Source organism: Antrostomus carolinensis, unplaced genomic scaffold, assembly GCF_000700745.2.
Source record: "Antrostomus carolinensis isolate BGI_N321 unplaced genomic scaffold, ASM70074v2 scaffold17413, whole genome shotgun sequence".
NCBI classification, from domain to species: domain Eukaryota; kingdom Metazoa; phylum Chordata; class Aves; order Caprimulgiformes; family Caprimulgidae; genus Antrostomus; species Antrostomus carolinensis.
In genome coordinates, this window is record NW_010304681.1 from 91158 (window position 1) to 118312 (window position 27155).

Genomic DNA, 27155 nt, shown 5'->3' on the forward strand with positions numbered 1-27155 from the left:
GCTTGAGCGCTTACCCATCCTACACACCACACCATGGAGCAGGCAAGTTCAACCCTCCAACAAGGCACAAGTGATTTTGAAATGGTGGAACATATGGCTACCAAAACCACCTTCCTCCCCACCACCAGCCTCCCCAACCACTGAGACAGCAGTTCCTCAGCTCATACCCATCACATCTGCTGAACGGCTTCCAGTGCTGCTGGGCAAGAGGTTGTGTGCAGAGATCATCAACACAGCACTGAAGTCTGCTAGTGGACAGGGTGGCCAACACAGCAGTCCCTCATGCCTCTCACTTTTACTGTCAAAGGATGTAAAGTCATCACAGACATTTCCTCACTCATGTTCTGTGTTCTGGCCAGTTTCCTATAGAATATGAATTTTCCTTCTGCATAAGGAGAGTATTTTACAAAACAAAGCAGCTCTAGACCACTTAAGGAGACATAGACTTTTAAAAGCCTCTAATCTCTGGTAAAGCAACAACCACCATGAATGGTTCAAATGTCCAAATACTGCTATAAAAACAGGAAAATAATTGCTCAGTGAAGGGAGTTGTCCACATCCATGGTTAAATTTGGACGTCTGTAACTATGGGGTATTTACTGTGCCTGGCTATGCACAAAAGTAACTATAAAGTTAAATACTAAAAAGCCTCTTCCGCTTTCCTCCTCTCCACTCATGCCTAACACGTGTTTATGGCAGTGGAAACTATGCACATGGAGGAAGAGGAGAATAAATAACCCACCAAGTCATCTGAGGACATCTGTACACCCTAGCACATTGGTCACTCCTCAGCAGCCTCACTACGCTGCCCCCTGAGCTTACCTGATCCTGGCCACAGATCCCCCCTTTCTCACTCCCCCATTTTTTATTCTGGTGGGTTATTTCAGTTAAGTCCTTACAGTGATGGTGTAACTTCAGCAGTAAGACAAGAGGAAGAGCTGCAGAATGAAGTGTTGTGTAACTATTTGTCTCAAGGAGTTAAAGCCTGTCAGGTCTCATCTATTGGAAATGAATTTCACTGTCACGCTATCAACCACTGCTATAACACCGGCACAGCAAAGGGTATGGAATCACTTAGGTTTGAAAAGACCTTTAATATCATTGAGTCCAACCGTTAACCCAACACTGCCAAGCCCACCTCTAAACCATGTCCCTAAGCACCACGTCTACACATCCTTTAAATATCTCCAGGGATGGTGACTCCACCACTTCCCTGGGCAGCCTGGTCCAATGCTTGACAGCCCTTTTAGTGAAGAGATTTTTCCTCATATCCAATCTGAACCTCCTTCAGTGCAACTTGAGGCTATATCCTCTTGTCCTGTCACTCATTACTTGGAAGAGACCCACATCCACCTCTGTACACCCTCCTTTCAGGCAGCTGGACAGAGCCAGAAGGTCTTCCCTCAGCCTCCTTTTCTCCAGGCTCAACAACTCCAGTTCCCTCAGCCGGGGACTCGGCACACTTGTGCTCCAGACCCTTCCCCAGCTCCATTGCCCTTCTCTGGACATGCTCCAGACCTCCATATCCTTCTTGGAATGAGGGGTCCAAAACTGAACCCAGCACTTGAGGTGCAGCTTCACCAGTGCCGAGTACAAGGTTTGTCTGGGTACATCCCGCTACACAACAATCTCTAGTGTTACACTCCCATACACATCAATGGGATTTTTATTTGAAAGAAATCAAGATATTCAAAAACGCAATGTAAAAAGCCTTAAAGCAATAATGCTAATAGATTAAAACTTCATTAAGCCTTTTTTTTTATTAGTAGCAGTAAGAGTATACACATTTTCCTGTGCTCCCCCAGGAGCATTACAAGCAAGATCCCAGTGCACAGAGTGATACACAATTGAGGAGCAGAGATCAACCAATAAACTTACTAGACTAAAAAGCAAGACAGCAGATTGACGGACCCCTCAGGTCTTGCAAGATCACAGCACTGAACAACAATTTCAGCTATCCCATTCCCTAACGGTGAGTAGTAGTGGGTGTTTTAGGAAAAGAATATATAAAACAAATCAAGCAAATGGGGGGGTAAGTAATACACACACACACACCTCCTCCAGCCACCAGTATGGAGGTGTTGTCTCAATATTTACCTAACAGTGGGCTTCCTCACATCTACTGAATATAAACAGAGGCTAAACCAAGATGTTTATTTTCCGAGCTGGAAAACACGTATCTTATGACAAAAATCAATTACAAAGGCTTGCTATCTTTTAACCAGGAGTTTTATCACCATAATCCCATGTATGGTCAAAACCACAGGAAGCTTTGCTAATTACAACATTATAAACACAACACAGCACTGGAGAACAGGCTGGCAGCCTGAATCTGAAAAGGGAAAAGGATATAAAGGCTACGACCTAAAGTGGTATTTCCATTCCCTAGTATTAGTGCTGCAGAGTGAAAACCTTTCCTTTCCTAACTACTGCAAAGTTTTATCTTCAGTTCCCCTCAAAAGCCACTTGGATGTGTGAATAGTCCAGCTGGAAAACAGCCACATCTGCAGAGATCTTAGGAACCATATGGGGCTTGTCCTCCACCTCACATCCATCAAAATTTCTGTCCTTCTGCTGCTTCTGCCAGTTTGTGCATGAAACCAGACTGGTCCAAATCCCAGGAGAGGCTCACTGCAAAGCAAACACGTGGCACATCAAACAGGCTGGGACCTCGTTTCATCCAGCTGCCATTTTCCCTTCTGAAACTGGATAAAGTTTTGTGCAAAGACCAGAGAAAGAGCCAGTTAGAGCTGGCAGGACTAGGCTGTCTTCCACTAGGACTTCACAGAAAAGCCATGCTAACCGACAGTTCCTCTTTTAAGATGCCAACCTGTCAATACAATCTGAAAGAACAAGAAGGAACCATGATGTTCTGAATCCAAAAAATAAAGAATTTTACCACTCATGAGTATGAAACAGCATTATCAGCAGTCTTCAAAATTCAAAAACATGTAATCAACCCTGCATCGAATCACACAGAACTCTGCACTTGAGGCAAGGTCTCCACTTCTCATCCAAGTGCTGAAGTAAGGCAGATCCACCTTCCTTGTTTTCCTGCCAGGTCTAGGACCTAAGTTCATCTCATCTCTCACCCTCAGCTCTCAGTGACTAGCAGCATTTGAGTAGAGGTTAAACACGATGTTTCAGTGCAGCAGCAGCAGCATTAACAGGATCAATGAAGTTCATTCAACAGTACTAGCAAACACGACAATGCTCAGCTGTTGCTATAAAAACCCATCATAAGGTTTTTTCTAAAATTACACAACAATACCAAAGCTCTACTGGTACCAGTAGGTGAGGAAGAGACCACAAAGCCAAGTGGAAACATCTCCACATTTCCCAGGTTTACTAGTTCCAGCTCTGCTCCATCCATCACTGCTAACCTCGCTGTTCACCTCTCCAATGGGGAACCAGGGTCCAGAACCTTTTTGGGGGGTTCAGTTTGCTTCACTCACAGTCTCTTGCACTTGGATGTAGCGGTGCCAGGGACAATGGGACAGCTCTCCAGAGCTGGAGTGACTGGTAGGTGGCTGTCAGGAAACCATCCACACATGCAAGAGGGGAGAGGGCTGCAAAGCGGGGGGTACAGTCTAGTGCTGGGGCTGAGGGAGCAATAGCTGTTTTTTATCTGTTTGCATAAGGTCTGTGAGAACATGAGAGAGGAGGAAGAAGGAAGCTTGAGAAACTCTTAAAACAAGTATTCTGCTGCCGCTTTGACTCTACCGACCAGTTATGAATACCATACAGGTTATTTTGCGTACAGTTTTAATCATGACTGTCACACAGGTTTTCAGACGTGCACAGGGCAGCTCAAAAATGTTATTCTCTACATCTGCTTTTACAAGTTATTTCTGGGAAAATTCTTTTAGATGTCTGCTTGTGGATGTTGACAGCTATGAAACCAGGCACTGCAGCATGTTGCACAAGGCTGAAAAATACGAATGGAAAAGCCTTTCCATTCATTTCTGCAGTGAGTAACAATGGACTGAGCAAACAGAATACTGAGGACAACAAAAGATTTCAGCCAACATGAGCAACCCCTTGCCATAAGAGATCAGGTTCTCAAACGGAGATCATTGCATGCCAGCCCATTTGTGGTCTCCAGGCCACAGGCTGTGGAAAAGCTGCTGCCTGCCAAAGAGGATGTGTTTGAAGGGGACAGCCACTTCCCTCTCCCTTCTCCTCACAGCCACACCACTGTGAGAGAAGAAGGGGACAGCCCCGTTTTTCACCCTGTGCTTGTTTCTCTGCCAAAGGCAAGAAAGATTTTACCTGCATTCCATTTTATCATTCCATCTCTGCAAGTTTTTGCATTAATTTGGAGATGGCAACCTCATGATACTTCTGTTTGTAAGAGGGATCAGGCTGGTGTGATAATAGCAGAGAACTGTCTCAGCTTGCACAAAGAGGAGATGCCAGGAGAGAAGGATTTTATTTTAAGTGAGAGGAGGGATTTGAGGGAGATGTGGTGGTTTGGGTGGATTCACCCTTTTAGCTTGCACCTTACAGCCAAACACAGCTCCTCACCCAGGGAGCAGGGGAGCAAATTGGAAGGAAAAGGGCAAGGAAACTCATGGGTTGAGGTAAAAACTATTTAATGATTAAAATAAAACAGTAATGATAACAACAGTAATAACAGAACATACAGATGAGTAATGCACAGTGCAATTGCTCACCACCGGCCGACCAATGCCCAGCCTGTGCCAGCCAGTGATCCCGGAGGAGAGACAGAGACAGTCCCAAAATCAAACCCTGGCAGAGCGATCCCCGAGAGAATACCCTCAGTTTCCAGTCAGCCCTGGTTAATGTACTGACCTGACATGATATGATCTGGAATATCTCATTGGGACATCCAAATGCCAGTTATGGGGTTTTGCTGTTCACTACACTTCTCCCTCCCAGTCCTGAGTCCCAGCTGTGACCCAGCAAAACACAGTGGCCTTGAGCTCCAGCAGCAACTAATACCATTAGCACTTTTACCAGAGTTCTTCTCATAACAAGTCTCACACTGAAACTAAAACACAGCTATTCTAGCTACTGAGAAGAAAATTAACTCAATCGTAGCAAAACCAGGACAAGACAGACAAAACCTGAGCACTGAACCGAGCCTTTCAGAGCCCCAGACAGGCAGTGTAATTGGAAGGCCAGCTCATATCTGTCCCTGTATCCAGCAGGAGGCACACAGTATCCATGAGCAAGACAAATTAACCATGTGACATCCAGTGAGATGACAGATCGTCACTTTCCTCTAGTTATCCTTAACATGGTCTTCCAGCATCAGTGGAAGTCCAAAAAGCCACCCCAGCCCCACTGCTCACGATGGGTCTCCTCCCTACCACCTCACACCTGCCAACATGACTCCATCTGCAACTGCTCCATAACCCAGTCCTGTCATATTGATCTGGGGTAAGAGCAGGCAATAAATAAAAAAGAAAACCTGTATTATTAAAAATTTAAGTTGACCCACACAAACAGTGAGAAACTGACAGTAATAACCACCTCCCTTCCTCAGTTTCAGGCAGAAAGGCACATCTGCTTGCACTATCAACTTTATCATCAGATGGGGACAAATCTTCCTCCTTACTTTAAGATGTGCAAATAATACTAGTACTTCATACTACTTACTGCTTTGCTCATTAAAGCCTTTAATGATCTGATTCCTCTCGCTCCTCCCCTCGCCAGTTATAATCATGATTATTTCCTTGTGCTTAGGCAAATGAATTTCCATCGTAAAACCTCCTTAGTCCTTCCTACCTAAAACTCAAGAGAAAAATGTTGAGATGTGATTTATTAGGGAAGGAAACTATTTAAATACTTTATTCATTAAAAACAGGAAAATAAAACTAACAGAGCAACTTTGATCTTTTCCATGATAAATTCATACGCCAGAAGCCCTCTGCACCGTAAGTTTGTAGAAGATTTCCAACTACGCTGGCTACAGAGGAGAAGTAGCACTAACAGAGTGACAGCATTTATAGGTCAAAGCTGCCAGCACCTGTGCAAAGAGTCTTTATAAAAAGCAGAATTAGCTACCTGGGTAAACAGCAGGGAGATCCTGAACCTTCCTCTGCTCCCAACGCCTTGGGGCTGGTGCATGTTCTAACCATCAGCAACTCAAAGCCTCGTAGGTGGCTCCGTAGGTATCACAATAGGTTATTAGGAGGCCCTACCCACACGGAAGCACAAGCTCCAAAGTTAAACCTATTTTTAACCAGCTGCATTTAAAGCTATTTTTAAGTAGATGCTCTGGGGACATCCTTCTCTGGGGCTATGAGGCCAGCTTCAGAATTAAAATCAACTGCTTCAGTATTAAAACAAGAGTGTCCACACAAAGTTTTACACTCAACTAAATCTTCTTGAAATTCACACCTTTATGTTTAGGCAGTGTGACTTTTCCAGACACACAGGCTTAACATCTGTCTCAAAGAAGGAGCACCAGGAAAATATTCTTTATGTAACATGAGACAAAATGCACAAATAAACCAGGATCAACAGCAAGCTGGTTGAAATGGGACTATCAAGCAGCTTGTATCCAGAAGAACCCGCAGTTTTACAGCAATTCTACAAATGGCAGCCACATTCCTCAATGTAGCAGCCATCCCTAGGACAAAACCTCAAGCATTCCTCACCAAGGACACTGCATCTCTCAGTGGGAAAGCAAACTGTAACCCAAAGCACAACTGAAATCTAGTCAGGAGCAAATTAATTGGGAGAGCTAATTAAGTAAGACACGTTAAACACTCCCCTTTTTCTGCTTTTAGGGCCTCTGACTGCTGTCCTGCAATGTCTCAGCCTTTCCTCAGTCCTTGCAGGTGCTCTGGCCTTGTGCTCATCAGGGAGGATGACCAACACCTGAATCATCACCCTGCAACACCTGTATTCTCCTGGTTGACTGCTCACTCAACAGCCACACAGACCCAGCCCAGGTGCCCCGGCCACATGCCCAGCTCTGATTACCCAGCCGATCCCCAGTACTCTCACCATGTCCATGCGGCAGCTTGCTAATAAGTTCTCAAATTGCAACAGCCTTAAAAAGCAGGTTGTTTACCATGTTCCCCTCCCACACAGATTCCCACACACCATGGGCTGAGCAAGACACTGCCACAGCAAAGCATCTGTCTAAAAAAAATAATAAATTCAGCCTCTTGTATTCTGAGCTTATTGCTACCGTGAAGGTATCTGCCAAAAGGCAGCACCTCTTCCCATCAAGACAGTCCCCACCTTGGTAATGTGGTGAGGAAATACTCAGTGTTCAAGTGCTCAGGCTAGCAATCACACTTGGCTTGATTGCATAGCTCATCCCAAAACACTTCTGCAGATGGCATGGACCATTACTGCTCTGCCCCCCACCACACCCCTCCTAGCGCCGGCAGATTATCGTTATTTCCCAGAGGGATTTCCCAAGGGCTGCAGGCCAGGAGGAGTGGTGTGTTCGGAAAACACAGCTGTCCCTGACAGCCTCCCATTCTGCTAACACAGCTAAACTTGATCTGTTCCCCTTCCGCATCTCCTCCCCAACAGGTTTTCACACTGCAATATACATTTCTCCATTTCTGGGATTTCAAAAGCAGATGTACCAAATCCATACAAATACAGCTCTAAAAACACTGGGTGCACATGGAGAGGGCGTTGCTTGCCTTGGCTCAGGATCATTTTGTACAGAGAGAGGGAAGGACCTTGCCTGTTTCACCAGGTATGTAACAGCCACCAGCTCCACCAAGCAATTTGCTTCTTGCCAATGTGTGACCCTTTCCACCAGGCATAAGAGCAGCAGTAATAAGCACATATTCTGCCTCACCCCAGGCTCTGCCATCTCACTCCTCACAATTAACAAACAAGTGGAGGTGGGTGAGTGGGAAGAAAGTCACTTTCTCCAACAGCTTGTGAGAGACACCTAAACATGCACCTCCTTTTGTCTTTTTTCCTAGTGCCTCAGTGGAGAAGGAACACAAAGGGAAGCAATCTGTTAGACCCATAGGCCACGAGATGGAAGCCAGACTGCAGTTTGATGCTCCCAACAGCCCATATACCAACTTAAGTAGCTTTTCCCCCAAACAGCATCCTGCCTTCCTTCCAGCACTCCCTTCCACATAGTCATTTTCCAGCCAGATCAGTTCCCAAAGCTGGTTTGCCATGCACCCCACAAACAGCTGTGTTGGCACGATGTGGGATGTGAAAGCAAGCTGGGAGGAAAATCAGCCAGGTTTCATTGTCCATGTCCCTAGCATCGAGGCTCTTCACTCCTTCTTACACAAAGGAGAGTGCTGCTGGACTCACCCCAACATGCCCACCACAGGAACACATGATGCCTCTATAGCTAAGGTGTGCAATGGCCCTGATGTGCAACTTATCATCAGCCCTTCTGGATGCAACATCAGAGCCTCTCTCTGAAGGACTTCTTTTTCTTGCCTTACCACACATTCACAGGTGAAATACAGGACCAGAGACAAGGCAGGTAAAAACGTGTGTAGGACCAGACTGAGGCCCCACATTCTTCGCCCACCACTTAAGTACTCTGAGCTGGGCAGGCTGGAGAAGAAACGTCTTTCTGCTGTTGCTCCTGCTGATCTGCAAGTCTGTATTGTGACATATAGGAAGGACAAATTTTAGACACAGTCTCCTGACTTTTGAGGATTTGATATTGCAACATTAGTGATATCCTTCAAATGAAGAGGTTTCTGTTTTTCAGAAAACTTCCCAAATTTTCTGAACAAAAACTATCATTGGAAGGAAGTTCATCCACTGGAACCAGAGCAGCTTTCCCGCTCCATGGTCCTGGTTCACCAGCACAGCTGTGGTCTCACACACAGCTCCAGGGAGAGAGGATGGCACTAACAGAGGAACGTGTCACAGAAAAGGACTATGCTCTGCTGTGCAGATCCAGTACTAGCAACAGCAGCCACACTTGCTCAGCAAGTCTGGCAGCTAGACGGCAGAAAAGAGCTGAGATTCTGGGGTTAAAAACTTGGTTTCAGATTCTAGCAAGAAACAGGCTTTGCTGGTCACAACTCTTCTGTTCCTCATCCCCTGCAGCTCCTCCACCATCTGTCCATATTCTCCCCTTCCCACTTTCTTCAACCCTTTGAGCTTCTTTAAACTGCTTCTTCCTTACAGCTTCTGCCCACACCCACCCATCACCTCTCCCCAGCCCAGTCTCCTACTTCCTTCTGACTCTCCTTATATCTCTTCTCTGTCCTTTTTCTAGACCCTGATGGCTCTATTTCTTCTCTAAATAACTTTTCCCAGTGTTTCCACCATTCGCTGTCCTTGCTCTGTGTCCCAGCAGATGGGGCATGGAGAGCAGGAGAGTGGCTCAGCCAGACCTCCTGCCTTCCTTCCTCCCTCCTGTCCTGCCGCAGCACTCCAGGCCAGCGCTGAGCTCAACCAGAGGATGGATCTGGCCCAAAACCAACCCACACCCCTGCTCCAGATTTGCTCAGCTCCCCAGTCCAGCCAGCCAGTGCAGAACTGGCTCTGTGCAAGGCCAGCCCAAGGGAAACCTTGGGATCCTTTTCTAACAGACAGATTTACTCTAAATTATGAAACTGCTTCCGTCCCGTATCTGCAATGGCCAGCAGTGCTGGCAATTGCCAGGAGGAACGGTCACCAAGGTGGAAACCTGCTCAGTGCAGATGGTGTCCACAGCCCTCAAAGCCATGTTGATCTCATGCAGTTTCTCCCAAAAGATCACAAATGGGTAGATTTTCCCAAACACAGCAGAAGGCAGATGGAGTCAGCAGAGGCCCTCATCCCTCCCACCCTCTCCTCTGCCAAGCTTGAGGTTGCCCTGGCAAAGCAACATCAGAATCTCTTTGCTCAAAGCTGTATTTTGATTCAGCATCTCATTTTGGAAAACAACAGAATCATTTCAGCTGAAGCACTCAAAAAAAAAAAAAAAATCAAAAAACCTTTTTCAGCTGGCACTGAAGAGCAGGAAACTTAACATTTTATGCTGGGCACACTCAGGAACAATCCAAAACAGGGGCATATAAATTGTGAGCATGAGGATTTGTCTCTGAAAGCACCACTAGAAGACAAGCTCTGTTTCCTACAGCTCGGTGCCAGCTCACCTAAGGCTGAAGATCCCATTCTGCTTGGCTATCAGTGAGATTTTGCTTCACTCCAGTGAGGTGCTGGAATCAACTGTCACAACATCCTCAACACACAGCAGAGTGATGCTGCTGCTGCTTCTCCTTGTGTCTACAGGGCAGAGGGAACTTTGCTAACGATAGAGGAATATCTCCCAGGTAAATTGAGGTAATTAAGCACGGTGGCACAACAACATCATGTTACACTGAGCGTTCTCTCACACCAACAGGCCCAGCAGATCCGCTCACGCGTTGATTCCAGCACTGCCCCATGGAGCAGCCAGGTAACAAGGACTTCTGGATGCCTGATAGAATAGGCTGCCAGACACAAGGAAAACCCTTGCCTGTGATGGTACCACCTAAACTAGGAGTCTTCTCCCTCCAGCAACCAGTGTTGATAGACTTGGATCTTAAAGCCTAATTTAGTAGTCAGTGGAGGTGAGGTTAAAAAAAAACCCCAACCAAACAAAAAAACCCACCATGGTGTGGTTTTGTTGGTATTTTTTTCCCTGCAGTTTCTGCCACAGATTTACACGGTGACCCTTGGAAAACTACTGGGGCTTTTGGAAAGCCAGGCTCCTATTTCACCAGTCAGCTACCTTGCAAATTGCAGCCTAGAGAAATTCAGGTGCAGCTGTGAGGTGTGCTGGCACATGGGGTACCCCCTCGTCATCCCAGTCCAGGGCATCATCCAGATGCCCTCGACCACAATAGGTGCGGAGAGAGATGGCCACAAAACAGCATCCACCAGCCCAGGGCACAGCTGCTGACATCAGCCCTGGCCACAGGATCGCAGTCCCGACCTCCAACAGCTTCGTGCTCTGCTCCTTCCAGCCCACAGTTGCCATCCTGCTTCGCTCCAGCACAAACACCCGCTCCAGCACAGTGCTGTCCTCCAAGGCCAAGTAGATAGATTTAAGCTCCTCTGGGAACCACCGTCACTTGTTCCAGGAATCACATTAAAATAAAGTAAAAAAATCTCTGTTCCTCATTACAGCCAGGAACACTGAAATCCCAGAGCAGATTGCAAGCTTGCATATTTATATCTCGGTTTCAGAGCCCAGACAAAACACAGCCCACTGAGGAAGTAAAGTTAACCCTGATATTGCTCTTTGTTGTATTTTCACAGCGTCTGGATATCTAAGCAGTTGGCAGATCCTGGCAAGTCGTGAATTACTGCCAAAAAACTCTCAGCATTAGAGATACTGCAATAGCTGTGGAGCTCAAATGGATTGTTTTCCAAGAAATAAAGGTGGTCTTGTGGAGATGCCATTCACCTCATAGCTCTGCGTCAGATTCCCTCTGTAACACCGAGCAGACCACTTCATTTCCCATGGCCTGGATCTTCCAGCAATCAAGAATAAACAGTGTTCTTTGTTTGTTTGTTTTCTCCTGTTGAAATCCTTTTTTCCTGTGAAAATTCATTAATTACCAAACTTGCCTCTTCTCCTTTTTAAGTGGAGGAGAGGCATATGTGAGATCTAAGAGTGCCAGGACACAAAACCCCTTGGGTTCTCTCTGCAATATTTAAATGTGAAATTCAATATGTAAATTTTGAAGTCTTCACTTTAAAAAAAATAAATTGCTCACACTACCCTCCCACCATAAACAGTAATATTACTCACTACCCTCAAGTTCATCCACTTTGTCTATGTTCCAAGGCTGGGCTGTCTCTTGTTACAGTGACCCCTTCTCATGTCACTGCCAGCTTGAACAGGGCAAGTGAAAGGCAGTGCTCAGGAAGCTGCGGTACAGCCTCTTCTCCTAATGGCAACTCATAGCCCAAAGGACATTTCTCAGAAAGCCCAAAGGCTTTCCTCGTGAAAAGGATCTCCAAGAGGTTTTTCATGGTCTCTCAGCTTTGAAATTCTCTCCTGAGATCTTCAGTGTTGCTGAGAAGGTCTGACATCCTTGTGCTTAACTCACAGAAGCTTCATGACAAGGACAGAGCTGCTCTTGCTCCTGTTGGCCTGGGTGATGTATCTCCATTTGCATATCTCTGGGGTGCAGGTTTGCAGAGACTGACCTTTTGGAGAGCAATACCTGCTCAGGAACTTCAAGATCAGTCTCTGGAATTGACTTTTTAACCCAACTTACATCTTCCAGCAAGGTTTGGGATTCACTGAAGTTCACCTGCCTCCCATAAAGAGATGAACACCAAGATGATATTCCTGGTCTCAGCAAGTGCTCAATCTTCTCCAGGGAGACTTCCACATTCTCAGACTATGAACCAAAGTTAGTAAAGCTTTTTTTACCCTATTCTGCACTGATATTGCCTGTTTAGATCTGGAGGTTCTCTGGATGGTGTCTACTACACGCCTTAAAATTCTGCTTGGGCTAGTAACCCAAAACAGAATAGTGGCCCAACTAGCCAGGGGATGAGAACAGGGCATTTTTCATTCCTAGTTCCTCATGTCCAATAATTATTCCCTTAACTATAAAAAAACAGGCTAAAACCAGTCATTATTGCAGTTTACAGAGGACTGGTAAGCTTTTTTTCTCCCTCTTGTGCAAGAATTTAATAACATATCTGTATATAGATATAGATATATAGATATATAGATAGAGGTTTTGTGGGGCTAAGGAGCTACGTTACAGTACAGAGCAAGGACCTTCTTAGCACAACGCCTGTCTACCATTTGAGACTGGAAAGCTGCAGATCCTTATCTGTCTGAGGAAATGTTATTTCTTAAGACAAAAACCACTTTGTATTAGAAAAATGTATTCTAAGAAAATGAACACTAAAAGATTAAGAGTCTTCACGCTTGAGAACAAACCATCCCAAACACATGATGTGACAGTTGCAAACTAAAGCAGCATTTCCTGCTCTGAAGGCAGGTTCAGCTTTCCTTGCTTCTGCAAAGCCTACCAACATTAAATATTTAGTAATGGGTGCTATATCTGCTCCACCAAGTCACTTGGCTTCTCAATATTCTCGTTGTTCTATTTCTTGCCCAGAACACAAATTTGTCTTTGTCTTTCCTGACACTGAAAGAAAAGAAACAACCATTACTTACCTCACAACGATGAAATTAAAATGGAACTTCAAGCCAGAATTATCACTTTGAGTGACAAAGAAAAAAAAAAAAAAAGAAAAGAAAGGCAAATTTCAAGAGTTCGAAGCACTAAAATAGATGCACTTTATTCTCTACAGGGCTTGGTTCATTCACTAATTCAGTCAAATAATTAATTTGTAATTAATTTGTATTAATTTAATAAGATTTGCTCAAAATTAAAAAGAGCAAATAGCAAAGGTCTGGAGCACAGATCTTATGAGGAATGGCTGAAGGAACTGGGATTGTTTAGTCTGGAAAAGAGGGGGCTCAAGGGAGACCTTATTGCTCTCTACAACTACCTGAAATGAGGGTGTAGTGAGGTAGGGGTTGGTCTCTTCTCCCAGGTAACCAGTGATAGGATGAGATGTAATGACCTCAAGTTACACCAGGAGAGGTTCAGGTTGGAGATTAGGGAAAATTTCTTCTCCAAAAGAGCGGTCAGACATTGGAACAGGCTGCCCAGGGAAGTGGTGGAGTCACCATCCCTGGAGGTGTTGAAGAACGATGTAGCACTCAGGGACATGGTTTAATAGGCATGGTGGTGATGAGTTGATGGTTGGACTGGATGATCTTAGAGGTCTTTCCCAATCTTAATGATTCTGGGGACTCATCTTGCTCTGGGGCTCCAGTGTTGTAAGGGAGAGGTTCACACCATCCTTCAGGCACATACCTAGGGTCTCTCAGTCCCCAGTCTGGCCTCACTGAAGTGAAACGCTCTGACCCATGCACAATCACTTGCTTTTGATTATCTCTGCTAACTTCTCACAGGTATCCAGAAGCACCAACAACAGTAGTTGTTTACACACACTCACTGCAAGGCTTTTTATTTCAAATCAATCACTCCCTGCCCAAGAAGAAGGAATCTTAAAACAAAGCTGAGATCTTGTGGATTATCTCAGAAATCCTGGTATACACACAGGTCATCATGGGGAAGGAGGCAGGACACCAACAGTTCAGCTAGGTCCCCAGGGCTATGCGGAGCTGAAGTACCTTCTGACAGCTACAGCTTTGCGTGGTCCCACACACAGCACACAGCACGCTGCGTCCCGCTCCCACTCTCACATTTCCATGAGGCACATCCACCACAAAACCAGATCTTTCAGAGAAGCCTTATTTGTTTTTTTTTAAAGGAGAAAGGGGCAAGGAGACACAATGAAAGAGGTCAGAAACGCTAAAGACACCATCAGTGACAAAAACATAGTAATATCCAGATTAAAAAGAATAAGGAAATTTTAAAAGAAATCATAATTTTGATGACTTAAAAAGGAGAAATCCCATTATCAGGCAAGGTTAAATAAAGAAAATCCAGGAAAGACTGAATAAAATCCTCTGAGGGAGGGAGGGAGGTGGTGGGGGAAAATCAATCCCCAAGAAATGCCTGAAATCTGGCAGGCAGAAGTCAGTCCTCACCTTCTCTATAAAGCAGCCTGGAGTGAAACAGGGTCAGCAAGGTAGATCACTGGAGGAGAGGTGCTTCCCTCCACCCCAGCTGAGTGCTAGGGCCACCAGGAGCCAGCACTACCAGCAGAGAGATGGTCATGCTTAGAGAGGTAATCTCCTCCCAAGGTAAGGAGATTTTCATTTTCATTTTGCACTGGTCACTTTAAACAGGAAATGTCTTCTGAACGAGGGGGGTTAATCTAATCAGATAGAGCTTAGCACAGCAACAAATCCATCCAGCAGAGAAAACAAAGATAGGCAGAGATAATTTCACTAGACCTTTCTCACCTCCTATTGCTCCATTTCTTTCTCTTCCTGAAAAATTATGTGTATTTTTAACAAGTGAAACAGGCATATTTCCCTGCCTCAAAACAGCAGGTTAACACTGAGGGACAGAAGAGCCATATAGGAACCTACAAAGGACTAACCTCCTTCCAGCTGCACGTTTTCTACACTGCCTCATCCTGACGGTACATGAATGCTTCTGTCAGACACGCTGTGCCCCTCACAGAAGTACCATCCTTCTCCCCCATCCCCACCGCAGGTAAGCAGAACCAAATTAAACTTTTGGTCAAAAGAACATTTGATCAAAGAAAAAAAACCCCACTACTCCCAAAGCTAAAGAAAGTACATGCTGCCAACACCACTGGGACTGTCTATTTTGGGTAAGGTTTCTAGGAAAACAAAACAATACAGTCTCAGGTGGACCAAACATCTTGGGCTTGTTTGTTTGCTGGTTTTTGTGGTGGTTTTTTGGTTTGGTTTTGTTGTTGGTTTTTTGTTTGTTTGGTTGGCTTTGTTTTGTTGGGTTTTTTTTCCCCCTTTTCCCCACCCCCCCTTGTCTTTAGCCACTTTTGGGGCTTTCACTTTACTGGAGTTGGACGATGATGGCTGAGATCCTGTGAATTTGGCTACTTCCATACACAAAACAACTAGCTTGGCCAAAAACCTCTCTGAGATGAACCACGTGTTGGTAGTATGAGGACCAGCAGTAGGCACCGACTCTCCAGCCTTTGCTTAGTGGAGCCCTCAGAGGTTTTCCAAAGGCAGATGCTCCCCATGGTTCAAGCTGACTCTGCTACATTACCCTTCTGTCCCCATGGTCTGCTGCAAGTGGTGAGGCAAGAGCTGCTAGAAAGGCATGTTGGTGTCTCCAAGAGTCAGTCTACAGACACTGCCACGTTGCTGTTTTTACCTGCTGGAGTCTGGCTTCTTTTCCAGCTGGATCCTTTTGAGAGCAGGAAATGCACCAGAGTTACACACTTAACTATTTATAAGTCACAAGAAAATGATCAAAAGTCCTAAACATCATATTGCTTGAAACTCCATGTGGGTCTACGTGTTACCCTGATGGGGTCTAATGCGAATTACTAACCTAGACAGTTGTGTTTTCTGTGTACCCACAGACACACACAGCCTTCGAGCCACCTCTGCTCTGCTAGCTGTAACTAGCAGGGAGGATGCAGGAGCAGCTGCTCCCCAGATCAGGGCAAACAAGTGAGATGCCACTTTTTGTGCTTCCAAGTTGTGAGTTATTCTCAGACCTCTTTCCAAAAAACTTAAATTTCAAATACAATTCTGAGCCTCCACATTTCCAGGAAAAAAAAAAACTAAACAAAAAAAACCCCAAAAAACCCAAACAAATAAACAAAAAAAAACAGAGAGGAAAAATAGAATCATAGAATGGCTTGGTTTGGAAGGGACCTTTAAAGGTCATCCAGTTCAAGAATAAAACATGATGTTATGAAAGAGACCTCACTGTTTTTCAGAAAGAAATTCCATGCTGTCCAATGTTTCCACTACCCAACAACTAGGAGAAGTTAATATCTGCACTCAGGCTTGCCCTGGATTCTGTCTATTCTTGGAAACTCTTTATGTGACCACACGTGGGACTAACCAGTCAAGAAAAACCCCAAGAGCTGTCTTTGATCTTCCTGTTCTGTAAGTCCACACATCCTCAATAACGACAGAGTAAAGAGAAGTAAACTATTTCCAACAGTTCCCCATTTTCCTCAGAAAGCAGTAGCGCTACAGGCATTTGAATTATCCATCTCTTGTCTTTGACACCTTGCTAGCAACATGCCTTAATGCTAAGCCACCAGCATGAGTTTGAACCACACTCTGGATTTATGCTCAAGCACACTGTCCCTGCTCAACCCTGCCTTAAATGTGCAGATACAAACTGGCATGCTGGTCAGTAAAAGCTCTCTAGTTTCTTGATCTCCATACAACTCTCTCTCCATCATCAGCTATATCATAGGCAATTAAAGCCAATTTCTAATGTCCTTTTCATGCCTACTGCTGCCTAAAAGCCATGGCCTCTGGACCTGCAAAAAAGTCCTCCACACTTCCTTTGTGCACCTTTGCCCTCTCCCTGTTCCCTGGTTACAAATAGAAAGCTTTTCCCAAATTAACTTGAAAAGTAATCTCCGTGCCTCCCTGTCACAGCACAGTTATAGGGAGAGTCTCCCTAGAGCAGAAAGGATAAGTGATCTGTTAACATTTTAAACATGGATAAATGCGAGAGCAGCTCCCAGACCCCAGAGCTGACACCTGGGCAGAGACAAACACGCATTCCTACTTGACAGATAAAGAAGTGAAAGTTGTAGTAAAGCTCAGCTTTACATGGAAAGGGAACTTCACAGGAAAAGTGAATTCTGGTCCCCTCTGCCCCACTGCTACAGTGCCAGGGTGTGACACTCCTTGTCTTCTCCAGCTCTCCAAGAACATACATTTCCTTAGGAGTCAAAGCCAGCCAGGCTTTCTGTTCATGTCTCCCTCCTAACGTACCTCCTGCAAGCAGGATTACGCCCTGCCCATGGTTCCTAGTTGCACACAGGGAAGGATGCCTGCAAACCCTGCCACCACTTCCACGCCACAGGGCTGGGGGTGCTGTGGAGGAGAAGGACACCATCTCACAGCAAACCCTTGCTGGGCCCTCAGGTGTGGCTCAGCTCATTACAGACTGGACTGGGCTCAAACACTTTAAAAGGCCATAAGCTATCCTGCCAGGTGCAGAGAACTTCTAGAGTGTAAACCACCCAAAGAAATTCAAAAGCTTCATCAGCTCCTCTGATGCAGCAGCTCCCCATCAAGCAGATGCCTGGGTCCCAGCACACACCAGGCTGCTGGCTCAGCAGGACCAAGACAGCTCCCCAAAAGCATCCAAGTAAAGCACAAGCTTCTATTCAAACCTGCGTTTGAAAAACCAAAGGCCTGGGCACCCAGCACAAGGTGTGACCCAGGGGAACTGCTAAGCAGGAGAGCAGAGCTTCCCTGTAACCCTTGGAGCAACCACCCCTCCAGCTTACACCCTCCTCATGTCCAAGACGGAGCAGAGCAGGGTGGGCTGCCTGTGCCACGGTCCCCAGCAAAGCTGTTGTGCCAAACAATCACTTTCTGGGGAAGAACAGGAGAAAGCATCAAAAAATCCAGCTCTCCCAGGCTGCAGGTAACAGCAGAGCAGATCCTGCCTCGATTCCTGACTTCTGTGCAGAAAATACCCCCCAAACACCCCCCAACAAATACAGTTCGAGGACGCAGCGAAAACAAATAAGAACCTTGGTGTAGGTCAGAAAAAAATAACCTTTTTTCTGAGCCCCATCCCAGATTTCCCACGTTGCTCCAGCAGAGCTCGCAACCACACTTATAGCTGGTATCACACTAAACAACAGGGAAATTAAAAACATCACACTATAAAAGACAGTTACAGAAAAAAACCCGCTCAGATATTTTTTCAGGGCAGCTGTCGCACTAAAAAACTTTTAAGTTGCCTGTGCAAAGTGAACTCGGGAAACAGAAATGCACGTGAAGTAGATGGGAATCATTATGACATAAAAATCACCCAGATGTTTTAAACATGTTCTATTTTAAACATGCTCTGCATGCTCCTTAGCTCGCCTTTCAAGAGGCACCCAGGTGAAAAGTACGAGTGACAAAAACAATCCGTTTGAAGGACAACTTCAGATAAATAAACCAGATTAAGCATGAATCAGCTCCCTGGATCTGAGACCAGACCAACAGCAGAGCAGTGTGACCCGTTACAAACGGCCCCTTCCAGATTTCCCCCAAGGCTCACGAAATCTCCAGCGCACAACAGCACACGGCCTGTGTGAAGAACATCCGCTTGTACACTGCTGGGTAACCGATGGCAGGAGCACACACCAGCATCCAGCTCCGAAGGGAAACGAGCCAGAGTAACTCCCTTACCTTCTGTGAAGCTGCCTGTAAGAGTTATGACGACAAACACTTTGCCTTCTGGCTCCAAATCCACCTGAAAAAGTAAAGGAAAAGTTACAAGATTGTTTTTTCAAGGCAAACACTCTTCTCAGGATTTTGCATCATAAATCTTGCCAATATTTGATAATATTTGAAGCTCTAGATATATTCTCATGCACATTTTTTTTTTATTTTTTTTTTATTTTTTTTTTTTTTTTACAAAAAAAATCAAGCACCCATGGCTCAAATTGTTCAACATTCAGGGCTCCATAAAAAATAAGGAACTTAATTCCTTCTTTTTCCTATAAGTGCTGAACAATCTCAACCTTGCTAGAGGAAACAGAGATTAAACAAACAAAAAAAAAAATACAGTTAATAGTATTCCAATTTGTCAGATAAACGAAGCAGGAGTTAACATTAAACACACACAATTCTCCAATACGGTCCATGCATATCTGCTTGATGAATTATATGGATATTTCCTCCCTATTGTATCTTACCCATTGAAATTGTTTCAGTCTCTCAATATACCATTAGTGCTGGGGTAAATGCTGATTTCTTACATAAGTCACCTTTTGGCCTTAAACCATAGAAAAAAAGGAAAGTTATTGCTGTTCCCTAAGGACTTGTTTAATCTAAATTAGATAGAAGTACAGAATATAAATTTAGGGATCAGAGATTCAATCCCAGTGTCAGTCAGCCTGCCCTTGAAAGAAGGCATTTATTTTTTGGTGAATAGATTTTTCATTTTTAATTACATTTTTTGATTACAGTCTGGCTTTTGGGTTTTGTTGGAGTTGGGTTGTTTTGGTTTTTTTTTACTTTTTTGGGTTTTGTTGTTTTTTTTCCTTTGTTGACCAGCTAGTTTTTAGCAAAAATCACAGCTAAGGACCCCTGAAGTTTGAGTCAGGATGTCACACAGAAATCTCACTTTAAATAAATAAATAAATAAAATTTGCAAGGTTAAAATTAGCAAAGAGAAGCTTCACATCCTTGTGGGTAGCGATAATCTGTGCGGAACAGGAATTCTGGAAATAGAGCTCTCTGAAGGAATGACTAAACACGATTGTTCAAACCCTCTCTGCTCTTGCACAGCCACCTGTCCTTGGGCTGGCAGAAACAGAAGCAAGTCTTCTACTTCTGCTTCTACAACTAGTGCTGCTGATGTAGAAGAAAGAAGCACCACAGTTTCATCGTGGAGGTGCCCAGAATTTAATACACCTTGATGTGCACACTGCAGAGTAGAAAAATATTTCCAGTCCTGAAACACAGGATGATGAGCCCAGGTTCCCTCTTTTTTCTCAGGTAACACACAACGTATCCTGACAACACTTTGATTCCTCTCCAGTGCTAATATCACATATCACATCATTCAAATAAACCTCTAACCATAAGCCCAAGCTCCCAGAGCAATGGTGTATGGACCACCACCATTCCAGACAGCACATGCCCATGGTTTGCAAACCCTGCCATGCACCAACCGGTCCTTTTAAGAGAATAACATTAAGATACAGGTAAAAGAGAAAGCTGAACTCCATGTATCTAATGAAGGAGCCAAACATCTGTGCTACAAATGGACAGAAAGCACCTGCAGGGCTGTAAGTGGGGTTGAAGGTGTGCAAGCTGGCCTGACTCTGGAGCGTGAAGGTCTCAGTAGCACTTTGTGCTGGCACCTCTGCTCCTAGGGATGCCAACTGCAGCTCCACTCACATGAGCCAAGAGACAACAATCTTCTGGGGTAAGCGAGGGGGAAGCAGAGCCAGCACACACCAGCACCATACGTGTCCCTAGCCTAGAATTTGTGGCATTAGTCGAGAAAGTGTTTTTTAAACTATTGGGAATTTGTTAGGATGAGCAGAGCAAGTATTTTCAGAAAAAAGAATGAGAGAACATCCTATTGACACGACTCCAGCTACAGTCCAGAAATGACACGTCTCTATCAATGAGATACAAAACAGGGAAGCTGGAATTGTTTGGAAAAACCCTATCAAAATGTTGATTTTATGGACACTGTATTTTGCACTGGGGGGTGGGTGTGCAGAAAAAAAAAAAAATCAATCTCACCGGGAAAATTTAAATTAAATATTTAGCTTTGAGTCAATATTAATTTTCGTGTTTGCTTGGGCTGCTTATTATACTTGCTTTAGGAAGCTGTCTTTGAAAAGTCCTCTGTCTCCATTAATATGAAAGACATTCCCCAAATAAACTTCAACTCCAGCAATATCATGCATCATTTTTGTTTAAATCTCAGTTCACTGGAGAGATATGGAACTTTGTAAAGAAATGTTTATTTCAAAAAATATATGGTATCTATAATATATATAAATACACAGTCACCCTGATTGATTTCTGGGATAGCAAGAATTCAGATTTTATAGGAAAATCCTTACTTAGGTTTCCAAAAATCATTCTTCAGCGCTTAACACCTTTCTGCCAGTCTCCATACCCAGCAATGCATTAGACTCCTGCTTTCATTCATGAAGTGAATCCTTCCTCCCTTCTGAAACACACAGTCCCCAGTAGGATACGGAACAAATCCTACACTCCTTGTTTAGTTTTAAAAGCAAAGGCTTGTCAAGACACAAGCAGTTGGGCCGAGACCAGAAGATGCAACAAAAGCATCATCCACCTTCAACACAGGGCACAAAAACTGGTCCAAACTCTGTGACACACGTTCCTCTCCAACACTGCAAATTTCACTCCTCTGAAAGGAATAGCAGGAAATTTATGAGACTTATAATCTTTCCCCCCTCCAGACTCCAAGATTAAAGACAAGTCCTACAAATCCCCTACACCAATGAGCAGCCATGCTCATATTATACCACAGCGCAGGAGCTCTCAATAAAGAGGATCTAGCTACACTCAAGATCTTCTCAAGAGACATTAGTAAGATCTCATGAAAAATTACAGCAGAAAGGCTCTCAAATGAGGACTGAAGCCTCAGCATGCCGGGAGCTGCTGAAATTTTGGCACACTGGCAGCCCACTGGATACAGGACAGACAGTGAAATCTTGTCTTTTACAAGAGGTTAAACTAGACTAGAGTTTCTCTGGTCTTAAACTGATAGCAACAGCAACAACAGAAGATAAGAAACAATGAAAGTAAATAATTAAAGTTAATAGACCACTGGTAAAAGTCTGGCTTTTGGACCCGCTGTGATCTCCTTTAACAATGAAATTTGACCAGCTAAGTAGCAGTGACTGCAGCATCTGAGATCAACCCTCAGACAGGCGGAATGTGCCTGAAACAGAAAATAATCTCTGACCTAGAAAACTGAAAGGAAAATGTCTGACCACAGACCTGCCCTCCCATGAGCCTGCCCAAGACCGGATGATCGAGCTGCTCTCGGACAGCATCACCCACCTGATGGGACATGCTTCCTCTTGCCATCGCATGGACTCGCGTACTGCAGCCACACAACATGGAGGGAACTTGCAATGGCAGCAGATAACTCCTGTGAGCTCCTCACACTTGCTGGACCACAACCCGTGATGCCCGTGCAGCCAGACAGATGCTCACATGCTGAGCCAGCGTGCACAGCAAGTGGCTTGCTAAAGCCAAGCCCCAGGGCTAACCTCAGCCATCCTCGCAGCACTGTTCCCCGTGTTCCTGCTCCCGCTGAACACCTTCATCACTGTCTTCACGCTTTGAGGTGCAGCTACAGAAACAGCACGTGCTTCAGGACAGCTTTACCAATCCAGCAAGCAACTGCAGCAACATTTTGACACGCGGAAATATGCCCATAACCATCTGAAACCTTCAGATGCCCACAAATGAGGACTGTGGTACCCTACTTCTTCCCCAAAAGGATGAACACTCCTCATATAAGTTCTCCTTCAATCCCTTCAGTCACTAAAGAGCTTCTATCACCAGCACCTACTTTCACAGACTGAGAGGGCTTCTCGCTATGCTCTGTTATTTAATAAGATTCAAGCACTTCAAAAGGAAGAGGCTGCCACAGGACTGGCCCTCCAGCCATGGAAGGGATAACTCTATCTAGCGACGGCTGGCTGGCGGCCCAGGCCCTGACTGAGCGCCGGCAAGGCTCCGGCGATGCCGGTACCTCCCAGCATCAGCAAACACCCTCAGGATCCAGCCTCAAAACAGCAGTGTGGGTGTAACACAAGTACCACGTGTATGCCAAGTCTTGCTTCTCACTTCTTTTCTTTCTTTTCTTCCCAGCATTGACCATGGCAGCTGCTTAAAGGCAAAAAACTATGTTTTACAGAGAAGCGTGGGCCACACTATTACTCTTGACAGAATTATTAAAGTCCAAAGCAGATCATGTAATCAGTTTGGGTCAACAATGCAGCTGATGCTGATCTTCTTTCTCAAAGAAAGCAGGAGAAGCTTGGAGAAACTCAACAGCCTGAAGGCAACAGAAGTTGCTAAGGGGCAACTCCTATGTCATAACATAGGGGTAAGTGATACAGGAATGTAAACATCTGTATGTATTTGATAACAATATTCAAAGAGTAGTAACTACAGAGAAAAGTTTCATAATGCCAAAATCTATTTGGCACAGGGTAACTTATTTTAGGGTATGTCAGAATTCTGCCTGGAAGGTTTAATATCAGAGCAGGGGATGCACTGCAGTGGCAAAAGTCAGGTTGTATTGGGAAAAGTAAAGGAGAAGTCTGAAATTTTCATGCACAATATGGCAAATGCTATGAGGTACACTGATCTCCAAATACATCAAACTAAATTGGTGGCGTGCAGCATCACGCCATTAGCACACACAGCTGTAAAGAGTAATCACCCTCCCCTCTCTCCAGAGCTTTCATCCTCAGCCTGGTCCCCTAGAGAACAACTGGGAGGAAAACCATTGTCTTTCTGGCTGTTTTAGAGGTAACTTGGCCAAGTTTTAGCTAACTGGGAGAGGAAAGCGTGCTTATCAGTGTAGTAAAGCCTTTAATCGCTGCTCTCTTCTAGTTCAAGGAAATGGAAGACAGCACGTTCCTCCATAGCACAAAGGGTGGATAAGATCCACTGCTGGAGCTCAGGAACCCCCTTTGTATCTGTAAGAACAACACAGGATTTTGGCCCAGAGCTAAGCACACACTTTAACTTCTGCTGAACTTCACAGCTGTACCTAAGAGAAAACAAGCGCTGGAGGATTTTGGCAAGTGAGCTGGAAATAAGCGGGTAAGGACTGATGAGTTCAGCCCTGGTTTTATTCCGCTTCCATTGTGAGATGCAACACTTTGGCGGCGTGGCTGAACACAGGACCGAGGAGGACTTCACTCCTCACTGAAACCACTCACACGGTGCCCCGTGCCTGAACTTGCCGAGACCGCGCAGCTCCCGCGTGACTTCAAAGGGAGCTGCGAGGGATGGGTTTCCCACAAGGAGGGGCCCCAGTCAACCATCTCACACACCTTTTCCAGAAAAGGACTGTACTCACGTTGTTCCCACAACTAGGCAGGTGTTATTTACTCCCCTTCACTGCATTACAAAACCAAAAACAAAACAAAACAAAAAGCTAGTTCAGGAGCGAGCAGATGCAGGGAGACTGAAACAGGAATCCTTAATGATACGTCTTTGCACGTATAATAAAAACTGGTCACGGGTGATTCATCAATGGAAGAGGTTTTGGAAAACAAATTCAGAAGGAGGGTAATCTCTCAGGCAACATATCAACACCCAGCTGAAGCATCCACTGAACTCGAAGAGCAGGTATAGTCAGTTGGCCTCCAAAAGAGCCTGGCATGCCTCTCTGAAAAAAACTCACCGCGGTTGGGAAGAGGCAGATCCGAAGGGTGGCTGCCTGCCAGCCAGTCGCTCGCTCTCCAAAATGGAGACGAGATGGCTGAGGTGGACCTCCAGGATGAAGAGAAATCTTCAACCCCGCCTCTAGCATGAATATTAATTCTTGCAAACACAAGATCAGAATATTTTTGTCCTCCCTTCCCCACAACAGATAGCCCAGTAGGGGAAGATGTACACTGAAATCAGGAGGAATCTTTTTATTGTCTTTGGATCAGACACAAAAAGACAACTGCACTTACCCTGGGGCCCAGAACATCATTTCTCCCATTGCTGCTCCAGCCTTTCTTCCCCGGAGGCACAATTAGTAAGCATTCTAGAAGTACAACCTTTTTCTAAGCCATGTCAATGCTGACGTGGCTTCAAAAACAGAACAAGCCAGACACTTGCAGTGAATAAAGCAAATATAAAAGCTACCTGGGGACTTAATTAGCTTAATTAAACAAGTAGCTATATCTTTTGACTTCCTACACAATTTTAAAATTTAATTAACAGAACTGCATATATAATCAGTCATTTGTAGAGGCAATTCCCAAGGCTCTGTTCAGTCGAAAGAACTGAAAGTCTGGGTTAGGCTAAAGCTGGTTTTTCACATGCCTCTAGTTATTTCTTTTAATTTTTCTTGTTTACGCTCCTAACAGATCATGCGTATGGAATGTCAGATCCTTCTATTCTTTAATAAGGTAGCACCTCCACTGGAGCATGCTTTTGTTGGACAGGTCAAGTAGCACCTTTCTCAGCCAAATACACAGCACCTGGATTAATCAGTCCCTCTCATACGTTTGAAGGCTGACAGACACCTCTCTATCAAGTCAAATACCTTTGAAAAATCCTTGGTGCTCTCTAGCACAAAGGGGATTTTGCATTTCCAGACTAACAAAGTCTTTTTCTTACAAACATACAACATGCAATTTTTAAGATTCAAATCAGCATGCCTGAAAAAAAAAAAAGTTTAAAAATTGAGTACCAAGTATCTTCTCATTCCTGCAAAGGCTGGCACATGCTTAGGACAGTAATTTCCACCACAGGTGCCAAGGCCAAGTGGACAGTTTCTCAACGACCCATGGCAAGGTCCTTGCAGGGGAGGCCCTAGGAGATACCATGTGGTGAACATCAGCAACTCCAGCTCGTAGAATCATAGAATCACAGAATGGTTTGGGTTTGAAGGGACCTTAAAGATCATCCAGTTCCAACCCCCCTGCCACCAGCAGGGGCACCTTCCACTAGACCAAGATGCTCAAAGCCTCATCCAGCCTGGCCTTCAACACTTCCAGGGAGGAGCAGCCACAGCTTCTGTGGGCAACCTGTTCCAGTGTCTGACCACCCTCACAGTGAAGAACTTCTTCCTAATATCTCATCTAAACCTCCCCTCTTTCAGCTTAAACCCATTTCCGCTTTTTCTGTCACTAACTGCCCCCTTCTTGTTCCAGTTGAGCTTTGAATCTGCTGCTGCTGCCAACCAGCAGCATCTCCCTGCTCCCATCAAGATTTAATTTTGATGCCAGGTCTCAAAACAAAGAGCAAGCACGGGGTGACACAGCACTGCAGAAAGGCTGCCAATCCCACCTCTAACTGGTAGGTCCATGCACTGTGCTGAATTCACAGAGCACCAAAGCCCTAGCAGCTCACTGATTCCAGTTGCAGTAGATGAACTATTAGACCTAGAGGTGACACCTTGTCCCTTGAGGGTCAGCCTGGCCATCCCCTGGTAGGGGATAAAAGGCTCAAAACTCCTGCAAGTGACGATAACTCTCAAGAGTTTCAGGGGGAAAAAGAAATCTTTCTAACAACTATTGTTGCTGTATGTTTAACACTCCGGAGGTAAATCCACAAACGAGTGGAAAGTTAGTCTCTCTCATAACTCCTAGAACCAGTTATTCCAGCTATTACTGTAATATTGTCATTCTAATTTTTTGTTCCAGGACAGCTGTTTAAAATATTACTTTTGTTTTCAGTCAAGCTGCATAATTATAAGCTGTGCACCAGCCATGAACAATCATGCATAACTAATAACTCTTAGCCAATCCTGGACTCTTTAATCAATTTTAGTCTGGTTTCGTCCAAGAGATGCTCGGGTATGAAGTGCAAGGCCTGCAACAAGATCGATCTATCCCATGAACATTCCTGCCAAGAAAACCTGCTTGAGGGGCTACAAATAAAATATAGATTAAAAAAAGAATCTTTCAAATCTTCAAATCAGGTAAAAAAAAAAAAAAAATCAAAAGTATGAGCAAAGCCTGCTCTTACTGGATTTACACCAACTTATATAACCTTTGAGAAACCCCACCTCTAAAACAGTGAATGATTTATGAGTAATAGTTGCAGGTGGCTGCTCTTAGTATACTTGAAAAAACTTGTAGGGATATAAACTTAAAAAAAGAGAGAGACAGAATCACAGAACGTTAGGGATTGCAAGGGACCTCGAAAGATCATCTAGTCCAACCCCCTGTCAGAGCAGGATCACTCAGAGTAGATCACACAGGAACGTGTCCAGCTGGGTTTTGAATGTCTGCAGAGAAGGAGACTCCACAACCTCCCTCGGCAGCCTGTCCCAGTGTCAGACACACACAATTCCTTCAGGGATGAT

The 27155-nt window shown here is 44.8% G+C and overlaps 1 protein-coding gene across 1 annotated transcript in view; it reads right to left on the bottom strand.

Moving 5' to 3' along the window:
- LOC104522296 (protein kinase C eta type-like) overlaps window positions 1-27155 on the bottom strand; it is a gene marked incomplete at its 5' end in the record, with an annotated part of 124728 nt that overhangs the window by 75580 nt on the left and 21993 nt on the right. Inside the window, 1 exon segment of the mRNA XM_010164538.2 lies at window positions 18794-18857. Coding sequence (XP_010162840.1) covers window positions 18794-18857 — 64 coding nt within the window.